The sequence below is a fragment of the Neophocaena asiaeorientalis genome, unplaced genomic scaffold (assembly GCF_003031525.2).
Source record: "Neophocaena asiaeorientalis asiaeorientalis breed wild unplaced genomic scaffold, Neophocaena_asiaeorientalis_V1.1 scaffold118, whole genome shotgun sequence".
Classification (NCBI taxonomy): Eukaryota; Metazoa; Chordata; class Mammalia; order Artiodactyla; family Phocoenidae; genus Neophocaena; species Neophocaena asiaeorientalis.
In genome coordinates, this window is record NW_020175528.1 from 3911847 (window position 1) to 3935462 (window position 23616).

General features: G+C 38.7%; 1 protein-coding gene across 1 annotated transcript in view; it reads right to left on the reverse strand.

Annotated features, from left to right (window-relative positions):
* SLC9A9 (solute carrier family 9 member A9) overlaps nt 1-23616 on the reverse strand; it is a 532106-nt gene that overhangs the window by 165494 nt on the left and 342996 nt on the right. Inside the window, exon 12 of the mRNA XM_024769140.1 lies at nt 21016-21169. Coding sequence (XP_024624908.1) covers nt 21016-21169 — 154 coding nt within the window. The remainder of the gene's footprint in view (nt 1-21015; nt 21170-23616) is intronic.

A 23616-nucleotide genomic window follows, 5' to 3' on the forward strand; every position in this document is an offset into this window, starting at 1 on the left:
TGATGTAACTTCTTAGTATGGAGAAAACCCAGGCCGATGGAAGCAACGAGCCCAGGGGTCAAGAGCCCTTGGAGCGAATGTGGCTCATGCAGCAAGAAAGAAAACACCTTTCTCAGGCCTCTCTCCCCTCCACCCAACACACACACACACACACACACACACACACACACACACACATACACCTCTGCTTCTACAGACTCCTTCTGTGGGGCTGGTCCTACGATTTTTTTATTACTCTCAGATAGCTTAAAAAAATGGTCCTCTGATCAAAACAATGAGGTATCACCTCACTCTGGTCAGAACGGCCATCATTAAAAAGTCTACAAATAACAAATGCTGGAGAGGGTGTGGAGAAAAGGGAACCCTCCTACACTGTTGGTGGGAATGTAAATTGGTGCAGCCACTACAGAAAACAGTAAGCAGGTTGCTCAGAAAACTAAAAATAGTGTTGCCATATGATCCAGCAATCCCACTCCTGGGCATATATCCAGACAAAACTATAATTCAAAAAGATACATGCACCACTATGTTCATAGCAGCACTATTGACAATAGCCAAGACATGGAATCAACCTAAATGTCCATTGACCCATGAATGGATAAAGAAAATGTGGTACTATATATATATATATATATATATATATATATGTACACACACACAGTGGAATAGTACTCAGCCATAAAAAAGAATGAAAATTGCCATTTGTAGCAACATGGATGGCCCTAGAGATTATTATACTAAGCGAAGTAAGTCAGAAAAAGAAAGACAAATACCATATGATATCACTTATATGTGGAATCTAAAATACAACACAAATGAACTTATCTATGAAACAGACTCACAGACATAGAGAACAGACTTGTGGTTGCCAAGGCAGGAGGGTGGGGGAGGGATGGATTGGGAGTTGGAATTAGCAGATGCAAACTAGTATATATTGGATAGATAGACAACAAGGTCCTACTGTATAGCGCAGGGAACTATATTCAATATCCTATGATAAACTATAATGGAAAAGAATGTAAAAAGAATGTATATATATGAACCACTTTGCTGTACAGCAGAAATTAACACAATGTTGTAAATCAACTCTACTTGAATAAAATACACTATAAAAGAGAGTGTGTATAGTATGTTATACATATGGGTGGGGCAGACTTACTTTTCATTATTTACTCTTTTGTATCTTTCAAATTTTGTACTTTATATATGCATTTCCTATTCAAAAAGAAATAAAATAATTTAAAAAAGAGTCCTCTGGTCACTTGTAATCACAGAAATAGTCTCAGGTAATAATTATGTTTAGTCACATGTAATAATATCAGAATCTGAGTTTCATTCCAAGTGAGTTCCCTTCGCCAGCTTGGGCCTGCTGCAAGGATCCACCTTTCTTTTGATCCTCCTGATCTTTCCCACCCCACTCCTACTTGCTAGCTTGGCTTCTCCAAGGTTAGGGGACAGGAGAAGGAGGAGAAGTAAATAGGCAAGAAAGGTTTCATTTGTCTGGCACAACTAAGGTGCCATTTCCCTTTGGCTGTGACAGATGTTGGAAGTTGACTGGTGTGGGCATTTGTGAGGGCTCTCTAACCTGTGGTTTCCTACATGGTTTGTGCATTTCATCCACCCCTCCTTTGGCCCCTGAACAACCAGCTGTATAGCCCTGGATTCCTTCCGCTGTGACCTCTCCAGGTGACATTCTAGGGCCAGGTCTATGACAACTCAACACAACAGGATCAGCCTATTACACCACATGATCCGTCAATAGGAACCATGCTCCTTAGATGCGTTCTCAGTGGAAACACATCAACTTCCTAAACTGTAGCTCTCACTCTGTCGCAGGCTGTCTCAGCCAGCTCCTGGCTCTTTAGATTTCTCCAGGTGAGTCAGGCAGCAGGTCTGACACTGGGTCTCTCAATCCTCTGGGGACATTCATCAAGCCTGTCAACGGTCTCAATGAACCTCATCTCAGGGGCTTAAGGGGAGGGGCAAGCTTCATCTGTGTTATCCCTTTCTTATACATGATGTGACTCACAGATTCACTTTGCCCGGTGGAATGTGAGTAAACATGATACACACTACGTCCAAGTGGAAGCTTTTAGAGACTTTGGAAGTTTCAGCCCTTTCTCCTGTCATGGGAGAGAAGCATGTTCCAGATAAGGCTGCTCCTCAGCCTGGGTTTTAGGATGAGAAAACAGATGGCAGAGCTCCAGCCAATCGGCAGCCAAGAGGAGTCAAGCCCAGCCGAGCTGCAGCTAAGTAGAGCCCAATAGAGTCAAGCAGACATGTAGGTGACTCCTAGACTTTACATAACTTGAACAACAGACATCAAACATCAACAAACACCTTTGTGGTTGCAGATCACTGAGATATTTGGGCTACTGTCCCTGCTGCAAAAACTGACTAGCTAAGGAGTGGCACAGTAGGTATTAGGAAAATTAGAGGGAGTATGTTCTAGAATCCAAGCGAAGAAGGTTTCAAGTAAAAAGGAGGATCAGTTGAGTTAAATGTTGTTGATTGACCAATGAAATGAAAAGTGAGGCTTGACCATTGGATTTAGCAACATGCAGGGGAGCATCAAGACTGGTAAGAACAGGGACTTCCCTGGTGGTCCAGTGGTTAGGGCTCCGTGTTCCCACTGCAGGGGACCCAGGCTCGATCCCTGGTCAGGGAACTCCTGAAAAAAAGACTGGTAAGGACAGTTTGGCGGAATGATGAGGGCCACTGCAATATCAGAGTACATTCAAGAGAGATCGGGAGGAGAGGATTTATAGATACCGTGATTTGAAACCTCTTTTGAGGGATTTTGCTCTAAAGGACAGCAAAGAAGGAGGTTATAGCTGGAGGGGGATGTGTGGGCGGGAAAGGTTTTTTGTTTTTACTTCAGATGAGAGTGATAACACTAGGTTTTTCAATTATTCCGGGAAGGGGGCACATGGGGGCAAATGATGATATGAGAGAGAAGAGAGATAAATGCTGGAGTGATGTCTTCCGGTAAGTGAGAGAGGATGAGAGTAACACAGGAACAGGAGGATGAGCCTTAACTGGAGCGAGATAAGTTTGTCCCTTGTAATACAACAAGGTGGAGTTTAAAGGCATTGATACAGGGAAGTAGGTAGATAAAGGGGGAGCTTGTGAAAATGATCTTCTGATTACTTCTGTTTCCTTAGTGAATTGAGAAGCTCATCAAAGGAAAGGAAAAGCTGGGGATGAGGTGATGGGGGTTTGCGGGGAGGAGAGAAAGTATGAATGAGCTTGTCTAGCAGAGTGGGGTTGTTCATGGGTTAGGGAACTTTAGGATTATCTCTGCGCAGCCCTCAAAGGCCCTGAGTGCCTTCTGAGTGCCAAGCATGATGCTAAAAGCTAGGAGACAAAGGGAAGAGATCCAGACCATGCCCTTGGGAGTCTCACAGTCTAAGGTAGAGAATGCTACCATCAGCAACATTCTGCCTTTTTCCCATTTCCATTTGATGTGCGACACGTACTTGAAACTACCTCTGTATGCCCCCGCAAGCCCCACCTATCACAAATACACTTGGCAGAAGACAAAATTACGATGTTGCTATTTATTTTTATAGCATGTATTAGAAGTTATGAGACACACTGAACAATCCAAAGAGAAGTTAACTGTAGGATGTAAACACAGGCCAGATTTTCATTTCACCTTAGTATCCTACTGAGTTAGACAGGATCTGGCTCAGTGACAGAAAAAAACAAAATCACAGCCAGATGTTTGTGTTCAGGATTGGAGGCAAAAATATTAAGTAAAACAAAAAAATCAAAACTATACTATCAATAATCATCAGTAGCTTTACAAAATATATTTATTCCTATACTTTTGTGCTACTTTTGTTGTGTTGCCAACAAAAAATTTCTGCGAAAATGTTTGCCTCAAAGTTTACCTTGAATAAAGGAAACAGAGCAAGTCGAAATTTGCAAATGCCCTGTGTAACTTCTGTTTAAAATGGTTTCACGTTAGCAGTCCCTAGTGGTACCCCTCCTAATTTCCTACTAAAATGCTTTTGAAGGCCCAGAAAAGGCAAACAACTCCAATACCATTGAAAACCTAAAATAAAGGGCAGGCTAGTGCTAGAATCTCACAGGAGTTTTCAGTAATCATAAGCTGGAAGAGGGACCTTCAAGACGGTGGAGGGGTAAGACGTGGAGATCACCTTCCTACCCACAAATACATCAAAAATACATCTACATGTGGAACAACTCCTGCAGAACACCTACTGAACACTGGCAGAAGATCTCAGATTTCCCAAAAGAGGCCTAAGGGTGACCTACATGCAGAGACAGGGCCAAATCCAAAGCTGAACCCCAGGCACTGTGTGAACAAAGAAGAGAAAGGAAAATTTCTCCCTGCAGCCTTGGAAGCAGTGGATTAAACCCCCTTGATGTACCCTGCATCTGTGGAATACCTGAATAGACAATGAATCATCCCAAAATGGAGGTGGTAGACTTTGGGAGCAAATGTAGACTTGGATTTTGCAGTCTGTGACTGATTTCCTTCTGAGTTTTATGTTTATCTTAGTTTAGTTTTTAGCACTTGTTATCATTGGTGGATTTGTTTATTGGTTTGGCTGCTCTCTTCTTTTTTTATTCTTTTATTTAAAAAATTTTTTTAAATTTAATTTATTATTAAAAAAATTTTTTTTTTCTTTCTTATTTTCTCCCTTTTCTTCTGATCTGTGTGGCTGACAGGGTCTTGGTGCTCTGGCCTGGTGTCAGGCCTGAGTCTCTGAGGTGGGAGAGCCAAGTTCAAGACACTGGACTACCAGAGATCTCCCGGCCCCACATAACATCAATCAGAGAGAGCTCTCCCAGAGATCTCCATCTCTCCTCCATCTGGACGCCCCATGCCGAACAACTAGCAAGACAGGAACACTACCCCATCCATTAGCAGAGAGGATGCCTAAAATCATACTAAGTTCACAGACACCCCAAAGCATACCACAGGATGCAGCCCTGCCCACCAGAAAGACAAGATCCAGTCCCACCCACGAGAACACAGGCACCAGTCCCCTCCACAGGAAGCCTACACAACCCACTGAACCAACCTTACCCACTGGGGGCAAACACCAAAACCAATTGGAACTATGAACCTGCGGCCTGCAAAAAGAAGACCCCAAACACAGTAAGTTAAACAAAATGAGAAGACAGAGATACACACAGCAGATGAAGGAGCAAGGTAAAAACCCATCAGACCAAACAAATGAAGAGGAAATAGGCAGTCTACCTGAAAAAGAATTCAGAGTAATGATAGTAAACATGATCCAAAATTTTGGCAATAGAATGGAGAAAGAACAAGAAACATTTAACAAGGACCTAGAAGAACTAAAGAGCAAACAAACAATGATGAACAACACAATAAATGAAATTAAAAATTCTCTAGAAGGAAGCAGTAGCAGAATAACTGAGGTACAAGAACAGATAAGTGACCTGGAAGATAAAATAGTGGAAATAACTACCACAGAGCAGAATAAAGAAAAAAGAATGAAAAGAATTGAAGACAGTCTCAAAGACCTCTGGGACAACATTAAATGCATGAACATTCAAATTATAGGGGTCCCAAAGAACAAGAGAAAAAGAAAGGGACTGAGAAAATATTTGAAGAGATTATAGTTGAAACTTCCCTAATATGGGAAAGGAAATAGTCAAGTCCAGGAAGCACAGAGAGTCCCATACAGGATAAATCTAAGGAGAAACACACCAAGACACATATTAACCAAACTATCAAAAATTAAATACAAAGAAAGCATATTAGAAGCAGCAAGGGAAAAGCAACAAATAACATACAAAGGAATCCCCATAAGGTTAACAGCTGATCTTTCAGCAGAAACTCTGCAAGCCAGAAGGGGGTGGGAGGACATACTTAAAGTGATGAAAGGGAAAAACCTAAAACCAAGATTACTCTACCCAGCAAGGATACCATGCAGATTCAATGGAGAAATTAAAACTTTTACAGACAAGCAAAAGTTAAGAGAATTCAGCACCACCAAACCAGCTTTACAACAAATACTAAAGGAACTTCTTTAGGCAGGAAACACAAGAGAAGAAAAAGACCTACAAAAGCAAACTCAAAAAAATTAAGAAAATGGTAACAGGAACATACATATCTATAACTACCTTAAATGTAAATGGATTAAATGCTCCAACCAAAAGACACAGACTGGCTGAATGGATACAAAAACAAGACCTGTATATATGCTGTCTACAAGAGACCCACTTCAGACCTAGGGACACATACAGACATTTAACACTCTACTTTCACCAATGGACAGATCATCCAAAATGAAAATAAATAAGGAAACACAAGCTATAGATGACACATTAAATAAGATGGACTTAATTGATACTTAAAGGACATTCCATCCAGAAACAACAGAGTACACTTTCTTCTCAAGTGCTCATGGAACATTCTCCAGGATAGATCATATGTTAGGTCACAAATCAAGCCTTGGTAAATTTAAGAAAATTGAAATCATATGAAGTACCTTCTCCGATCACAATGCTCTGAGACTAGACATCAATTACAGTGAAAAAAACTGTAGAAAATATAAACACATGGAGGCTAAACAATACACTACTAAATAACCAAGAGGTCACTGAAGAAATCAAAGAGGAAATCAAAAAAAACCTAGAAACAAATGACAGTGAAAACATGACCACCCAAAACCTATGGGATACAGCAAAAGCAGTTCTAAGAGGGATGTTTATAGCAATACAACCCTACCTCAAGAAACAAGAAACATCTCAAATAAACAACCTAACCTTACACCTAAAGCAATTAGAGAAAGAAGAACAAAAATACCCCAAAGTTAGCAGAAGGAAAGAAACCATAAAGATCAGATCAGAAATGAAGGAAAAAGAAATGAAGGAAACAACAGCAAAGAACAATAAAACTAAAATCTGGTTCTTTTAGAAGATAAACAAAATTGATAAAACATTAGCCAGAGTCACCAAGGAAAAAAGGAAGAAGACTCAAATCCACAGAATTAGAAATGTAACAGGAGAAGTAACAACTGACACTGCAGAAATACAAAGGATCATGAGAGATTACTACAAGCAACTATATGCCAGTAAAGTGGACAACCTGGAAGAAATGGACAAATTCTTTGAAAAGCACAACCTTCCAAGCCTGAACCAGGAATAAATAGAAAATATAAACAGACCAATCACAAGCACTGAAATTGAAACTGTGATTAAAAATCTTCCAAAGGGAGAATCAACACTGTGAAAAGGACTATATTACCCAAAGCAATCTACAGATTGAATGCAATCCTTATAAAGCTACCAATGGCATTTTTCACAGAACTAGGACAAAAAATTTCACAATTTGTATGGAAACACAAAAGACCCCAAATAGCCAAAGCAATCTTGAGGGAGAAAAACGAAGCTGGTGGAATCAGGCTCCCTGACTTCAAACTATACTACAAAGCTACAGTAATCAAGACAGTATGGTACTGACACAAAAACAGAAATATAGATCAATGCAAATATTCGCAAACGAATCAACAGACAAAGGATTAATCTCCAAAATATACAAGCAGCTCATGTGGCTCAATATCAAAATAATAATAAACCCAATCCAAAAATGAGTAGAAGACCTAAATAGACTTTTCTCCAAAGAAGATATACAGGTTGCCAACAAACACATGAAAGGATGCTCAACATCACTAATCATCAGAGAAATGAAAATCTAAACTACAATGGGGTATCACCTCACACCAGTAGTTAATTGTAGTGAGGTGGATGGACCTAGAATCTGTCATACAGAGTGAAGTAAGTCAGAAAGAGAAAGACAAATACTGTATGCTAACACGCATATATGGAATCTAAAAATATATATATATGGTTCTGATGAACCTGGGGGCAGGACAGGAATAAAGATTCAGATGCAGAGAATGGACTTGAAGACAGGGAGGGGGAAGGGTAAGCTGTGACAAAGTGAGACAGTGGCATGGGTATGTATACACTACCAAATATAAAATAGATAGCTAGTGGGAAGTAGCCGCATAGCACAGGGAGATCAGCTCGGTGCTTTGTGACCATCGAGAGGGGTGGGATAGGGAGGGTGGGAGGGAGACACAGGAAGGAAGGGATATAGGCATCTATGTATACATATAGCTGATTCACTTTGTTACACAGCAGAAACTAACACAACATTATAAAGCAATTATATTCCAATAAAGATGTTAAAAAAAAAATAATCATAAGCTATTTTGAGAAGAGCAACCAGTGGCCTATCCTTACCCCTACCCCACTTCATGGAATACAGCATCCTTGCCTGTCTGCAAGACAGCTGAAACACACTACGTTCTTCGCCCCACTATCTGCCCCAACCTAGAGAACTTGTATCAACCAAACAACCTAGAGAAGAAAGTCATAGGGTGGGATACAAGGTGGCAGTTGGGGGTGTTGTGTCACCCTCACAAAGGCAGGGACTGTGGTTTCTTGTATTCTATGCTTTATCTGGTGGCTGGCACAGAAGAGAAGCTCAATAGATATTTGCTGAATGACTGTGAATGAGTGAAGGAAAGGACAGGGGACAGAGGTCAGCATTTGCAATGGCACATTGCATTCCAGGGGTATAAATGTCCCATAAGTAAAGTGGTAGCCAGGGTGCAGGTGGGGAGATGCCAGGAGCAGAGTGTGCAGCATTGGTTCAGAGGGCCTCAAGACCGAGAAGTGAGGATGACAGAAAATTCTACACATAGGACATAGCTTCAAAGAGGAATATTTGCTTGATCCTAGAGCCTAGATTACAGATGTTGCAAATTGACTTGCTTGCTATGGCTCCCAGCAAATAATGTAATGAACAACCAGATGGCCGTTTAGGGGAGCCAGGGGCAATCCACATACCTGTCTGTTGGCAAATACCAAGTCTGGAAATCTTTCTCCATATTCAAATACTACTGGAGACAAGAAGAATCACACAGAGCTTACCAAGATGTTTTATAGAATGAAGAAAAACGAACATCTTCCTGAAGACCTAGAAGAAATGAGCTTCTGGAATCAGGATAAAATTTTAGAAAACTGTTAGGCATCCTCAAAACATGCAGTAATCCTGGACTATAAGAAACAGGTTGGAAAGTCATCAAGGAGAGAATAGATTACATTGTTCGTGTTTAAATGAACCTGACCTCACTAGAAACAATTTGGCAAAATATATTTTGAGCTGTAGAAAATATTCTACCCGTGACTCCTTAATTTCATTTTTATTCTAAAACAAATCAGAGATACTAAAAGTTTTATGCAAGTATGTATGAAATAATTACATCATTTATAACAGTTTAAAATAAATCTAGTCTAATCTAATGCCGATGTAGATAAATAATTTTGGCATATTCATATGATTTTGTCATTCAGTCCTTGAAAACATAATTTCAAAGGATAGCTAATAAAATTGGAAAGTTATCATGGTATATTTTAAGTAAAAAAGTAACAGATCTGAGTTTTGTTTAAAAAAAATTGATTTCCAAAAAAAGTCTACAGAAAAATGTAGTACTGTTAGTAATTATCTCTGTATAGAAGGACTTCAGATGAATTTCATTTTTTAAAATAATTTTTTAGTTTTCTAATTTTATATAATAAGCATGTATTAGTTTATACTCATAAAAATTAAACACCTGCTTAAATGCCTGGTAATGGCTCATGAAAAATAGAATTAAGATTACTGTTTCAAACATTTGTATTTTCTCCCCTTTCTCTGAGAATCCCTTTGAAATGCTAAGAGTGCTGTATAAAAATGAGTAGATCCATGGCGACAGTAAAATTTAAAAAAAAGAGAAGGGTGGGATTATTTTGCTGGCTAGACCAGAATAAACTGCAACCCACATGGACAGAGGCTGCAGGCAGGCAGCTGCATTCCCTGGCAGACCCCCAGGAGGGCCACGCAGAGGGGCAGGTGAGGAAACCCAGGCTGTGGTGGCCCCAGAATGGACTGAACCAAACCCATTCCCAGCATTTTAGCTGGAACTTTCCAAACAAAGATGATCATTTGCTTGGTGGGGACTCATGCGTGGGTGCTGTGCCCAAAGAGAAACAGTGACAAAGAGCTCAAGGGGACATGCGGTGACCTTTGACATATGCGTTGAATCCTGCAGAAAATAAGAAATAAGCAGCCAGTGCCACTGAGAAGTCAACTGTTGAGATGCTTTTCACGCTCATCTCCAAACATGAGTGTTGCTTCATAACTGGCCAGTTATACTCTGCACTACAGATCTAGCACTGGGAAGCACAGAACACTCTGCCCATTAAGAAAAAGAAGAAAAAGAAAAGAAAAGAACAGCTAAGACTCTTCCAAACATTCCTTGTACCGAATACAATGAAATCTGCATGAAAGCATATTTTGCCTCTAATGGGCAATTCCCTGTCTTAAGCAATTTCTTCCAAGTGACTCTGTGTGATAGAATTCAACACTTATTTTTAAAAACTCCAGTTAAAATCCCATATTTTGGCCTGCAATTGGTCTCTAGGGTAGATGCTAAATGGGAGCTTTATTGTAATTCTTTGGATTTTACACATTTTAAACCATAAGGTTTAAAGTGAATACTAGCAGGTAAAAGATTATAATAGATTAAAAAAATAAGACTTTATTTTCTGAAGAGAAGTTAAGGACTTCAGGGAATGAAATGATGTTGATGAAAACACTGAAATCTACTAGCTCACTGCTTACTTATAGCCAGAATGAAATGGAGGAAATAGGGAGTCCCCACTGTCTAGTGCTAATGAAAATGACTTTGCTGTATTACTTTTTAAGATTCCACATTATGAGAACTAGAGAATAGAAGAGGGGCATGAACATATAAGAAGGATACAACCATTTTAAGTTTCATTTCCGGGATGAGTAAGACATACCAGACAATTTGAAGATTCCCTATCATAAAATGGTGTACTATACACAACACATCAGAAATATGTGAAAGACTGTATAAAATTAGAATGCAAGACCTTGACTACAAAAAAAAAATTATAGTGGGAAATTTAATGTACCTCTTTCAGAATCTGACATCTAGTAAAAATATAGATAAGGATACAGGGAATTTGAGTAACATAACCAAGAAACTCAATACATATGTACATAACTTTTTTCTTAAAAATAGCAAATATACTTCTTTTCATGTCCCTGGAATATACACCCAAATCAGTCATGTACTTGATCACAAAGAAAACTTATATTTTATTATTTAAAAAATTTTTTTTGATGTGGACCATTTTTTTAAAGTCTTTGTTGAATTTGTTACAATATTGCTTCTGTTTTATGTTTTGGTTTCTTGGCTGCAAGGCATGCGGGATCCTAGCTCCCTGACCAGGGATCGAACCCACACCCCCTGCATTGGAAGGCAAAGTCTTAACCACTGGACCACCAGGGAAGTCCCGAAAATCTTACATTTTAAAAGTAGAATTATTACTGATAATATTCTCATAATTTGATAAATTAGAAATAAATTTTTAAAAAGGTGATCAAAACTGTGATCGTTTGGTAAACTAAGAAACTGTCAAAAAATTACCTATCAAAGGAAATCAAAACTGAATCATCTCAAATGTAATCACTGAATCAGACAAGGATCATCAATGGATGCTAAAAACAGTGGCTTACTGAGAGATTGGAGACAGGAGATTCACACAGTGCTCAAGTATTGCCGCATAGGTTAAAAGCTAATTCCAAAGGTAAAACTATACCTTTACAATGGGGGTTAGCACTGTAACCATATGAACAAACTTAGCATCACCAAGAGTGGGACAGCTTGACCTTACGTGCCTGTTCATATGAAATACGCATTATTAATTTTTTGAAATACACATTATTAAGCATAGAGCATTACCAATGAATATTCTTTTCTTTTTGGCTTAAACAACAGACATTTATTTTGTCACAGTTCTAGAGGCTAGAAGTCTATGATCAAGGTGCCAGAATGGCTAAGTTCTAGTGAGGGCATTCGTCCTGGTTTGCAGACAGCCACCTTCTCCCTGTGTCCTCGTTGCGTTCCATGGAGCATGCGTCCAGAGAGACAGCGATTGATCTCGATCTCTCTTCTTACAAGTCCACCAGTCCTGTCAGCTAGGACCCTACCCTCATGATATCATTTAACCTTCATTACCTCCTAAAAGCCCTTTCTCCAAGTATACTCACATTGGGGATTAGGGCTTCAATATATGAATTTTGAGAGGACACAGTTCACTACACAGCAGGGTAAGTCTCAGTTCGGACTAGCCACATCCACATGGTCAAAAGACATGGGGCTACCAGGTACCATGTGGAATAGTACAGTCCAACAGTTGTACTTGAAGCATACCCCTAACGAGTGAGAAAGACTTGTGCATTTGCCAATGAATGTACTTGTCTAAAAGGGTCAACCTGAATTTCGAGCCTTGACCTAATTTCTAGTTTACAGGAAATATAGCAGAGAGAAGAACATATTAATGGATGCTGGGAGGAAACAAACAAGTCCAGAATGTGGAATAGTGTGCAAAACAACTGACCTGGTTTCTTCTAAAAATCAATGTCATGGGGAAGAAAACGAGAGAAACTGGTTTAAAGAGACTAAAAAAAACCCAACATTGACCAAATATAATACATAATCTTGATTTGATCACGAATTAAAGAACATCTATACATAATTTTTTTTGCGATAACTGGGGAAATTTGTGTATGTACTGATAAAATTATTAATTGTTTTTAATATTTTTAGACACAGTAATGGTATTTTGGTTACCTAATAGAATGTCCTTGATTTTCAAAATTGTATACTTTAGTATTTAGATAAGAAGTATATGTCTGTTTTTACATTGAAATGATTCAGTGAAAAAGAAAAGAATAAATAAAAACACATTTAATATATGTGATATATATATGTATATATGTGATATATATGTATATATAAAGGCAAGAAAGCAAAACGGGCATATTATTAACAGTGGATAAAACTAGGTAAATGGTATATGGATATCCTTTTTAGTTGAACTATATGAAATTGACAATACTTGACCATTTCTGAGTTTAAAGAAATGACAATTTTACATTTGAATACACCAATTACCGTAGGAGACACTAGAAGGCTGATTAAAAACCCATCATTAAAAGAACTCCAGGAACCAGATGGTTTTACAGCTGACTCCTAACTAGCCTTTAAAAATCTGATCATTTCTATGCTATGCTATTTCAGGCCATGAAAAAATAGAAAAGTCTTTAGCTCATGCTATGAATGTAGCACATCCTTAACACTATTTGAACCCAATAAAGACAGCCCCCTCTACCCCCAAAAAGAAAAAGTATAGACTAACCTCAGTTATTGTTATAGATAGCAGAATTGTAGGAAAAATTCAATACCAGGATATCTATCAATATATTTCATCACATCAATAAAGTAGAGGAAAAGACTATGTGATTATCTCAATATATGCTGAAAATACTATTAAAATTTATCTGACATTTCTAATAAAAGCTGTGAGTAAAATAAGGTTACTAATGAGTGCTTAGTTCTGCTTAATGGACTTTAACATGTATTTTCTTATTTAATGTTCACACATTTAATCTTCAGAGACAGATCCTCTTATCCCCATTTTGCTCTCTAGGCTAAATGTCTAGAAGAGGGAATGTTGAGTCCTATAATAATTGTATGTTTAACTTTATAAGAAACTGCTAAAGTGATTTACAGATTGGCCATACCATTTTGCATTCCCACCAGCAATGCATTCTCTTTAAGTGTGAGTATGTAGCTTGTATTTTCATTCTCTTAACAGTGTCTTTTGCAAATCGAAAAATATTCATTTTGATGAAGTCCAGTTTATCATTTTTTTCTTTTGTACATGATGCTTTTGGTACAATATTTAAGACTCCTTTGCCTAATTTACAGTCATGAAGATTATTCTCTTATGTTTCCTTTTAGAAGTTTTATATTTTACATTTTGATCTATGATCCACACATGTCCTGCATGTGTGCCATCCAGTGTATAGTCTGGGACCTGAGTGATGCTCTATCTTGTAGCTCATGTCTCACACTTTGGTGTGCTGTTTAGGCTCAGATACATGCTTACATAGCTTGGAAGCGAGCCCAAAAGTTTACACACAATTTTATCGGATCACTTTCTTGTGCTCCCTCTACTCCACAATGTCTTCCACATTTTCTGGCTTCCCAAAGCCCAGGGCTTTCGTTTCCCTACACTGCTACATGTTTCCCATGATTTTTTCATAATATTGGGCCTGTTTCCAAGCTCAAGCAATGATAAGATTAAGAGAGAAAAAAATGCAGTGGGACTTCTTCCCAAGGCCTCTGGACCTCAGTTCCTCTGGTTGGGAATTTGGGGTCCACTCAGCTGTTGCTGCCATCATTATCACTGCTGCCTCAGGTTTGCCTGGTATTGGGATGAGAGTGGAGTAAATGATAACAAACAAAAGAGGGGATTTCCCCCACTCTTTTGACCCACAGCAGTCCTCTGTCCCGTTCCTCATGTCCAAAACAGATAATTTCTTTTGCAGTTCTTCCTTGTTGTGCAGTTCTGGCCTTTAAACTGCCTTTGAGTTCAGGTGAAGAGATTCCAGAGAGGAAAAAAAAATGGGAAATTCATCACTCTTTTAATAGTACTCTGAATTCTGGTTTCCTTCCCCAATCTATCTGCTACCACTTGCTTTTAAGAGTCCTTAGATGACTGCTCCATTCATTCTGGCCAGGAATTTTAGTTGCATTCGTTGGAAGAGACAGAGGGGAGTAAGTGTGCTTACACCGTCTTGATCAGAACTGAAACCCCTCTGTAGTCTTTTGGATCACAAGTTCCAACTATTGCATTTAAAATATATTTTTTTCAGACTTCACCTATTACCCAAAGTAAAGATACATCTATTACTTAAAGTAAGGCACCTATATTTGATCATACTTTATGGTAGCAAGCTAATAAGTTCTCTTTGATAGAGCAGAATGTTCACTGTTTGGTAAACTTGATAAATGGGTGAAGCTTATTAACATCGATGTTCTCAAGAGCATGTTGGAGAAGATAAATAAGAACACACCTAGTGGAGGATAGCTGGCAGTTATGAACATAAAGACTATTATCTCTGAAACCGGCAAGATTCGGTACATAGAAAGCATAGTAAAGAACCCAGATGGCATTGGAGGCAAATCTAGGAGCTGCTAATCCCTGCTTGTTAAAAACCTAGGATATATTTAGGTTAACAATAGGTTACTAGAGTTATACAATATCTTTAATAAAATATGTCAAACTGGATTGATTTAAGCAATAAATATTTGGAGTTGTGAAACATTTTTTAGAAGAGCCTATGGAAAATAGAACATAATTTTAAATGGGGGTTAGAGGTAGGGGATATTAAGTACAAGTTTACATTCAAATGAGTAAACTGGTTTTCCACGTTTCTTGACAAAGGGTATTTCTCGGACCTGCCAATTAATAAAAATTGAGACAAAATGTACAAATTGGTTCACGGTCAATGCAAAATAATGAATTGATACACATTGATGAAGCGGTGCAAATTAAATATCTGAAGAGATCCTAAGCAAAGATTATCATGTTCAGAAGGAAATAAAGCATGTTCTAGAAAGAATCTTTCTGAGCTGTTGGATGAATATAACGCTTTTTGTGAGCATTTTTCCTTAAGAGGTTTATCATTTTGAATGCAGAAATAGGAGCTGCCTGTAAAACTGATGAATCTAATCATTACAAAAAATGAACTAAGCTCCCCAGAGGCTCTTTCTTTCTATTCCCCATGTAAACCATGCTTTCATAAATACAATTAATTAATAACACTTTATATGTATGTATGTGTGTGTGTATATATATGCCATAGGCAGAAGAAGAGTGTTTGGATAAGAAAAGGCTCATAGGTGATCATTTGGGTAGTGTTACAGCAACATTTATTGAGCACTTACTGTGTGCCCTAAATTTATACATGCAGTACTTAATCCATATAAAAATCTAAAGAGGTAGGTATTATTATTGTTCCAAGTTTACAAATGAGAAAACTGAAGCATAGAGAGGTTAAATTTCTTGCTCAAGGTCCCACAGCTAGTAAGAGAGGGAGGCATGGTTGGGCCCCATGCCGTCTGCCTGCAGAATGTATGCACTGATCTACTATGTTAATACACCAGTGAAGTGAATTGTTAAGCAGGTATGAGACTTTGGATGCTAGAAAGAAAACCAGGCAGAACACAATTGGATATGAAGAGAACTTGATTATATGTATTCCTCCATTATATAAATTTGACATTGCCTCACCTCAGCAATAAAGGAAGTCTGTATGTAAGCAGGTGTATTTAACTCTACTGTTAAGATTAAAAAATATCACTAAAGACAGTTCTCTCCTTACCACTGTTTGCATTCCCATGGTGGCTGTTATTATAAACTGTGTAGCCAGTGGGTATATATGATAAAGGAATCATTCTAGGATGACATAAAATAGGATGGGCCATAAACCCCAAATAAATTTTAAATACTTAACTAAAATAATGGTAGTGGAGACATTGCACTAGTTAAAAGTTATTCACTCTGCAAGGGACACAGGGCGGTATGTGTGATTTTTTGTTTGGTCTGAGGAAGGGGCTGACAGCAGGCTGACTTGGGATCCCAAATGGGGTTGGGAAATGAGTCTGAGGGTAACAAATTCTTCTAATTCCAAATTCCTATAATTGAGGAAGACAAACGTCCCTGCTTGGCTACCTGAGATCAGGGCTGGCCTTGTTTACCTTTAACTTTTCTAGGTCAAGGAAAAAAATCTGCAGCAAGAAACTTCTGTGCGGCACTAGCAGGTCAACCCCATCACTCATGAGGGATGAAGATTTCCTGTGTTTGTTTTTAACTGGCCTGTCTTGCTTATAAAAGTACATCTCTTTTTCCCCAGAGAATTTGTTAATCAAGGTAGTTTGCAGGCTTCAGGAATTAGCTCATTTATGTGGGGCAGCAGAAGAATGAACCAGTTGGGAGCGCAGGCCCTGGGCTCAGGCTGCCTGGCCTTGTAGTCTGACTCTGTAGCCAGACAGCGGGGTGACCCTGGGCCACTTTGCAAGGCCTCACCCACCCTAGGAGGTAGCTACTGCTACTGCTATACGGGGACATTTTATAGATTAGAGGCTGAGTCACAGGGAGGTCTTATGCCTGGCACTTTATTTTCTAAATATCTAGCACAGAGTAAATAGTCAATAAAAGCCAACTATTACTCTGAGATGTTCGAAGCAAAAATCTGGAAGCTGTAGAAGTCATCTTGCTGGGGGCACTTTCTCATATTGTCTGGAATACAAGTTCTGAATTGTTCTTGTGTGCAAGGCTTTCTGTACTGTGGTTGAGGTATTTCTAAGAGATGGCTCCAGCATTCCTATCTGGGAGAAGCCAGGAAAGGATTGCACTGTGGTATGGGCTCCATTCTCATGAGTTCTGTTAACTCCACGTGACACCCTACCCTAAACTAAGGATGGGGTTACCATCCCAGATTACTTACCACTGCCGGAGAGCCCTGCCTCACTGGTTTCTGAGGTGTATTTGTAGGCATGTGTAATTATTCGGTGGACAATACTGTTTACTGGCCTCTGTAGGGCAAAGCCTGACACCTTTGATCTCTTGTTTCTTGGCTAACAGCAGAGCTAGTCCTCGGAGACTGGGAGCTGGGTTTTCCTCACCACCAGTATTAATGTAATTCACAGAAGGGAGGAGATCTGGATTCTAACCGAGAACCCATTCTGCTTTCTTTTACATGAAAACCTCCAAAATAATACTGGGGGAGTCTTTTCTTTTTCTCTAGAATTTTAAGAAACAAAGGTTCGCGATTTATTTCAAATGCTGCATTAAAAATATTTGTTATTGTTAAAAAAACAACAGCTTTAGGACAAGAAATTTGAATGTGCGTAGGATAAAACTTAACCAATGGAGAATTTGTTTCATATGTTAAGATCATGCTGAATCTCTTTAAGCACGAAGTCATTGCTGTTTTAAAGTTTTTCTATCAAAGTGTAATTCATATTAATATTATCAATTTTTACCTTACATAAAACGTTTAATCTGCATCTTACTGTGGTAGTTTTCAGCTGAATGGCAAATTTTATAGGGACTAAAAAATAAATAAATAAACTCAAGTACATACCTAATAACTTAAGAGGAAAAAAAATGTAGAAATTTAAAACAATCAAAAAAGGGGGCTTCCCTGGTGGCTCAGTGGTTGAGAGTCCGCCTGCCGATGCAAGGGACATGGGTTCGTGCCCCGGTCCGGGAAGATTTAAAAGCGATAATGAAATGAAGGATTTCTTTGATAGCATTATAAACCACAGTGGAAGTGGAGCATATGCTGGTATCACTATAACATGGTCAAACCAAATTTATGTCGTGCTTGTGTGTGTGTTTGAACACACACTGACTTATGATCCTATTCTTTTATGTTTATTCTATTGTGCTCTATTTCCTTCTCGTTGATCAATGCAAAATGAATTTTTCTCTTCAAATTAGCCCCTGCTTCCCTCCAGCATAGGTGCTAAAATTTTTAAACTTGAGGCTCAGGTGTGGGGCCCTGGGCAACCCCAGCCAAATCTGACAGTATTTAATATTAGCTCCATCTCTATGTGGGGTTATAAGTCTAAACCAGTGGTTCTCAAAATGTGGTCCTAGAGCAAGCAGCATCAGCATTGCCTGGAACAGTGTGGTTAAAATGCAAATACTTAGGCCCTGAACCAGACCTACTCGATCAGAAACTCTGCGGCAGGGGCCCAGCAATGCGGGTGTTTAGTGAGCCCTCCAGTTGGTTCTGATGTTCATTAAAGTTTGAGAGCCTTTGGTCTTAACTTGGTCTCGCTGCCCTGTATCCTGTCTACCTGGGTTGACTTCCTAGATACACACATACCTATAAAGCTCAGTTATCCCCTCTGATTTCCTCATGACTGGGTCTCTGTCTCTCTGACTGGGTTTATGCCCTGATTTCAGATTAACACTCTAGCTCCCAGCTGGGATTTCCACCTGGTCTGCTGGACCAGAGCCCTGTCAGCTCCTTCCCTTAAATATATCACAGTCCTGCTTTTACTCTTCTCCCCTCCTGGCTGGTGGACAAGTCTGGCATTGAATCAGTTGGGCCATTTGGAGCCAGTTGGCACTGGGGCATCTCCATGACCTGGGAACTCCATGCTGTGCCTCCCAGCAGGCCATAATAACACTGGCCTAAGATGACCTCCAGTCCCCTCACCTGTGGACGTTATAGTTGACATTACTATCCTTCTTTATTAGTCCCTGTCCTATAACCTGATAAACATTCTAACCTGCCTAAGGCCCCATTTTATATTACCCTGTCCCTACTGATCTGGATATCAAGAGACTGCATGAGCTATAACATCTATCTGAAGTCAGTGGATACCTTTGGAAAACGCTACAGTAGAGTTAGGTAAACATTTTAGGGTAAAACATATATTGATTTGGGACAAATCCTTCAGAGTAAAGAAAGACAATGGTAGAAAATAAGTTATATTTGAATTACTTTAAGAAAATGTTGCCACTTTATGTTCTGAAATAAAGCATCACTTTGTGTTCTGAATATTCTAATTTACCTGATAGAGCATTCAATACATTTATCTTGTGAGGACTGGTATCCTCTAACTTCTGCTTTCCAAGTCCTAATTTTTCCACGCATGGATCCACCTACTGAATTTCTTTTCCCGAAACCTGAACACACCACTATCTTACTATCAGTTTACAGGAGACTCAATACTATAGCGTTTAATAAAATATTTGTGCTCATCCAGAGGAGCCTATAAGCAGCTACCACCGTGAAAGAAACTGAAGGTCACATTTATATGCCTAGAAAATAGTTCAACAAGTATTTCAAAACATTCTCCATTTCAACCTTTGGTCAAAGCCCTTTTATGTTTTAGCAATATTCACAATACTCGAAGAGGTCCTTTTCTCCTTGAATTGCATTTAACGCATAACCACTTGGCCCAGTTTAGACATAAGCTTTCTTACCCTAAACTCATGAGTCCTGCTTCTGCTTCTATTTGTCAGATGGATAGAAATTTGTCAGTAAAGCCTTAACGAAAGGAATTTACATGCGTACTTATATTCATTCAATTTTTCATGGAGCAATTATTTATTCCATTCTACTATGTGCCAAGCACTACATTGGTGCTGGAATAACAGAGTCCTTGCCTGAAAAAAAATCTTCTTGGGAATCCCCTCCCAGTCAGATGGATCTTTTCTTGTCAGGGATGGTGGGTATGGATTTGCCTCACAGAGAATGGGTGGGGACCAGGGAGGGGCTGTATGATCATCAAGATGCAGGGCTTTGGAAAGTAAAATGTGATTTATGAAAGCACTGTTACATTCTGGGATGTGAAAATGAGGACCCAGATCAAAGAAACAAAGACAACAGCATTTTACTTTTTCACAGTTGGTACAAGCTATTCATTTTTCATCGAATCTTCTACTACCTGCATACTTTGGGTTAATAGCAATCATCTTCCAAGCACTGCTTACTGGATGGCCCCTAACTGAAGCCTTGACCCGATTTCCTTTAAGAAATTGTCTAATCTGTGTCTATAGCATCCCTCTGGCCAAACATATGGTTGAATAATCAAATACGTTTAAGCATTTCCTGTGTCTCTAATTCTATCCTAAGTGCTGTGACAAATTAAAAACAAAGCAAATTCATTTTCTCCTTGGTATTATAGTTTTTTCTCTATAAATTCTACTGTATCATAAGTAACTTGAGGACAAGACTCATGTCTCACTCACTTTTGTGAACTCCATGGATTATCACATTATACTCAGTAAATATGATTGAATGGAAAAATTCATAAAGAAATTCATTTCTAGGGACTGTAGACTATAAACATCATCCTGAGATTTCTAGAACTCTTGGAAAAGTCAGTTCTGTTGGTGATAGGTCATACTGTTTCACCTTGTGAATGAAGGTCAACTTGACCCCAGGGAAAGTTAGTGTACAGACATGCCATCGTACTCTTGACCAGTCAGCAACATCAGAAACAGTGCAGCCATGCCTCATAATGATTTCCTTTGTTAAGCGGTGTCACTCACCTGATCTGAAGCCAAGTCAGCATGGGGGTTGTTCCTCCCCCGAATACCCAGACTGTGAAGAACACGAGGAGCAGAGTGGTGGTAAACATCATTTGCTTGGGCTGAGATTCTGTGTTCCGAATAGCTAAGGCAAAAGCTATCGCTCCTCGCAAACCTGATGGAGAAAAACCAAAGAAGGAAAAGAAACATCAGCACGAGTGTCATTCTCATTTCATTGAATTTATCTTTACAATTTACTGACAAACACAATTATATTTTAAAATTAAACTTTTAATTTTGAGATAACTGTAGACTCACATGCAGTTGTAAGAAATAATAGGGACTTACTGTGTGCCCTTTCCCCATTTTCTCCCCAGCGGTGATATCTCGTCTTGCAAAACTGTCTAGTACAATATCACACCCAGGATTTTGACACTGATATAGTCAAGATTCAGTACATTCCCAACACCATAAAGATCTCTCATGTTGCCCTTTATACTCACACCTATTTCTCTTCCACAAACTCCTTAACATCTGGCAGCCAGCAATCAATCATCCATTTCTATAATTTTGCCGATTCAGGAATGTTATATAAATGGAATCATGAAGTATGTAGCCTTTTGTAATTGGCTTTTTTTTCACCCAGTGTAATTTTTGGATACTCATCCAGGTTGCCAAATGTATTGATAGTTTGTTCCTTTTTATTGTTGAGTAGTATTTCCATGGTATGGATATTCCACAGTTTGTTTAACCGTCATCTGTTAAAGGACACCTAGGTAGTTTCCAGTTTTGGGCTATTACAAATAAGGCTGCTGTGTGAATGAATGTAAGTTTTCAGCTCTCTGAGATAAATGCCCAGGAGTGCAATCACTGAGTTATATGGTATTTGCATATTTTTTTAATTAATTGATTTTAATTAAAAATTTTATTGAAGTAACATTATTTAAATTTATATGTATAACATTGTATATATTACAACATGTTTCACGTGTCCAACATTATATTTCTTTTTTTAATTTAATTTAATTTTTTATATATATTTTATTTATTTATTTATTTTTTTGCGGTACACGGGCCTCTCACTACTGCGGCCTCTCCCGTTGCGGAGCACAGGCTCCGGACGCACAGGCTCAGTGGCCATGGCTCACGGGCCCAGCCGCTCCGCGGCATGTGGGATCTTCCCAGACTGGGGCATGAACCCGTGTCCCCTGCCTCGGCAGGGGGGCTCTCAACCACTGCGCCACCAGGGAAGCCCCTATAGCATGTTTTTAAAAGAAATTACTACCAAACTTTTCCAGAATGGCTCTAGCATTTTACATTCCCAGCAGCAATAAATAAGTCATCCAGTTTCTCTGCCTTTACCAGCCTTTAGTGTTGTCATTATTTTAAATTTTAGCCATTTTGATAGCTTATTGGGGTTATAATTTCCATTTTCCTAATGGTATTGTACATTTTCTAATGTGCTCATTTGTGATCTATCTACCTGCTTGGGTGAAATGGCTCTTTGTGTCTTTATCTCATTTTCTAATTGAATTGTTAGATGTTTGTTAAATTTTGAGAGTTCTTTATATATTCTAGATAATAGTCCTTTGTTGTATATATAGTTTGCAAATATTTCCTCCCACTTTGTAGCTTTTTATTGATAAAGTCTAATCTGTTGATTTTTCCTTTTATAAATCATCTATTTGGAGCCAAGTCTAAGAACTCTTTACTTAGCTCTAGGTCCCAAAGATTTTCCCCTATATTTTAAAATTTTTTCTAAAAGTTATTTAGCTTTACATTTTACCTTTAAGTCCATGCTCATCTTGAGTTAATTTTGGTATAAGTGGCGAGTTTTAGGCTGAGGATCTTTTTTTTTTTTTTTTTTTTTTTTTTCTTTGAAAAAAAAATTTTTTTTTTTTTTTTGCCTATGGATGTTTAATCGCTCTATTGAATTGCTTTTGTACCTTTGTCAAAAACCAATTGGGTGTATTTGCGTGGCTCTATTCCTGGGTTCTCAATTCTGTTCCATTGATCTATGTGTCTATTCCTGTTCTGATGGTACACTGTCATGATTACTGTAGGTATATGGTAGGACTTAGTATTGGGTAGACCTCCTGCACTGTTGGTGGGAATGTAAATTGATACAACCACTATGGAAAACATTATGGAGGTTCCTTAAACATATGGAATTTAAAAAAAGAAACGGTACTGATGAACCTAGTGGGAGTGCAGAAATAAAGACGTAGACATAGAGAATGGACTTGAGGACACTGGGTGGGTGGGGAAGGGGGAAGCTGGGGCAAAGTGAGAGTAGCATCGACATATATACACTACCAAATGTAAAATAGTTAGCTAGTGGGAAGCAGCCGCATAGCACAGAGAGATCAGCTTGGTGCTTTGCTACGACCTAGAGGGGTGGGATAGGGAGGGTAGGAGGGAGGCTCAAGAGGGAGGAGATATGGGGATATATGTATGCATATGGCTGATTCACTTTGTTGTACAACAGAAAATAACACAGTACTGTGAAGCAATTATACTCCAATAAGGATCTATTTTTAAAAAAAAATCGGGTAGAGTGATTCTTATTTTTCATTTTCAAAACTGTTTTAAATATTCTAGATCTTTCGCCTTTCCATAAAA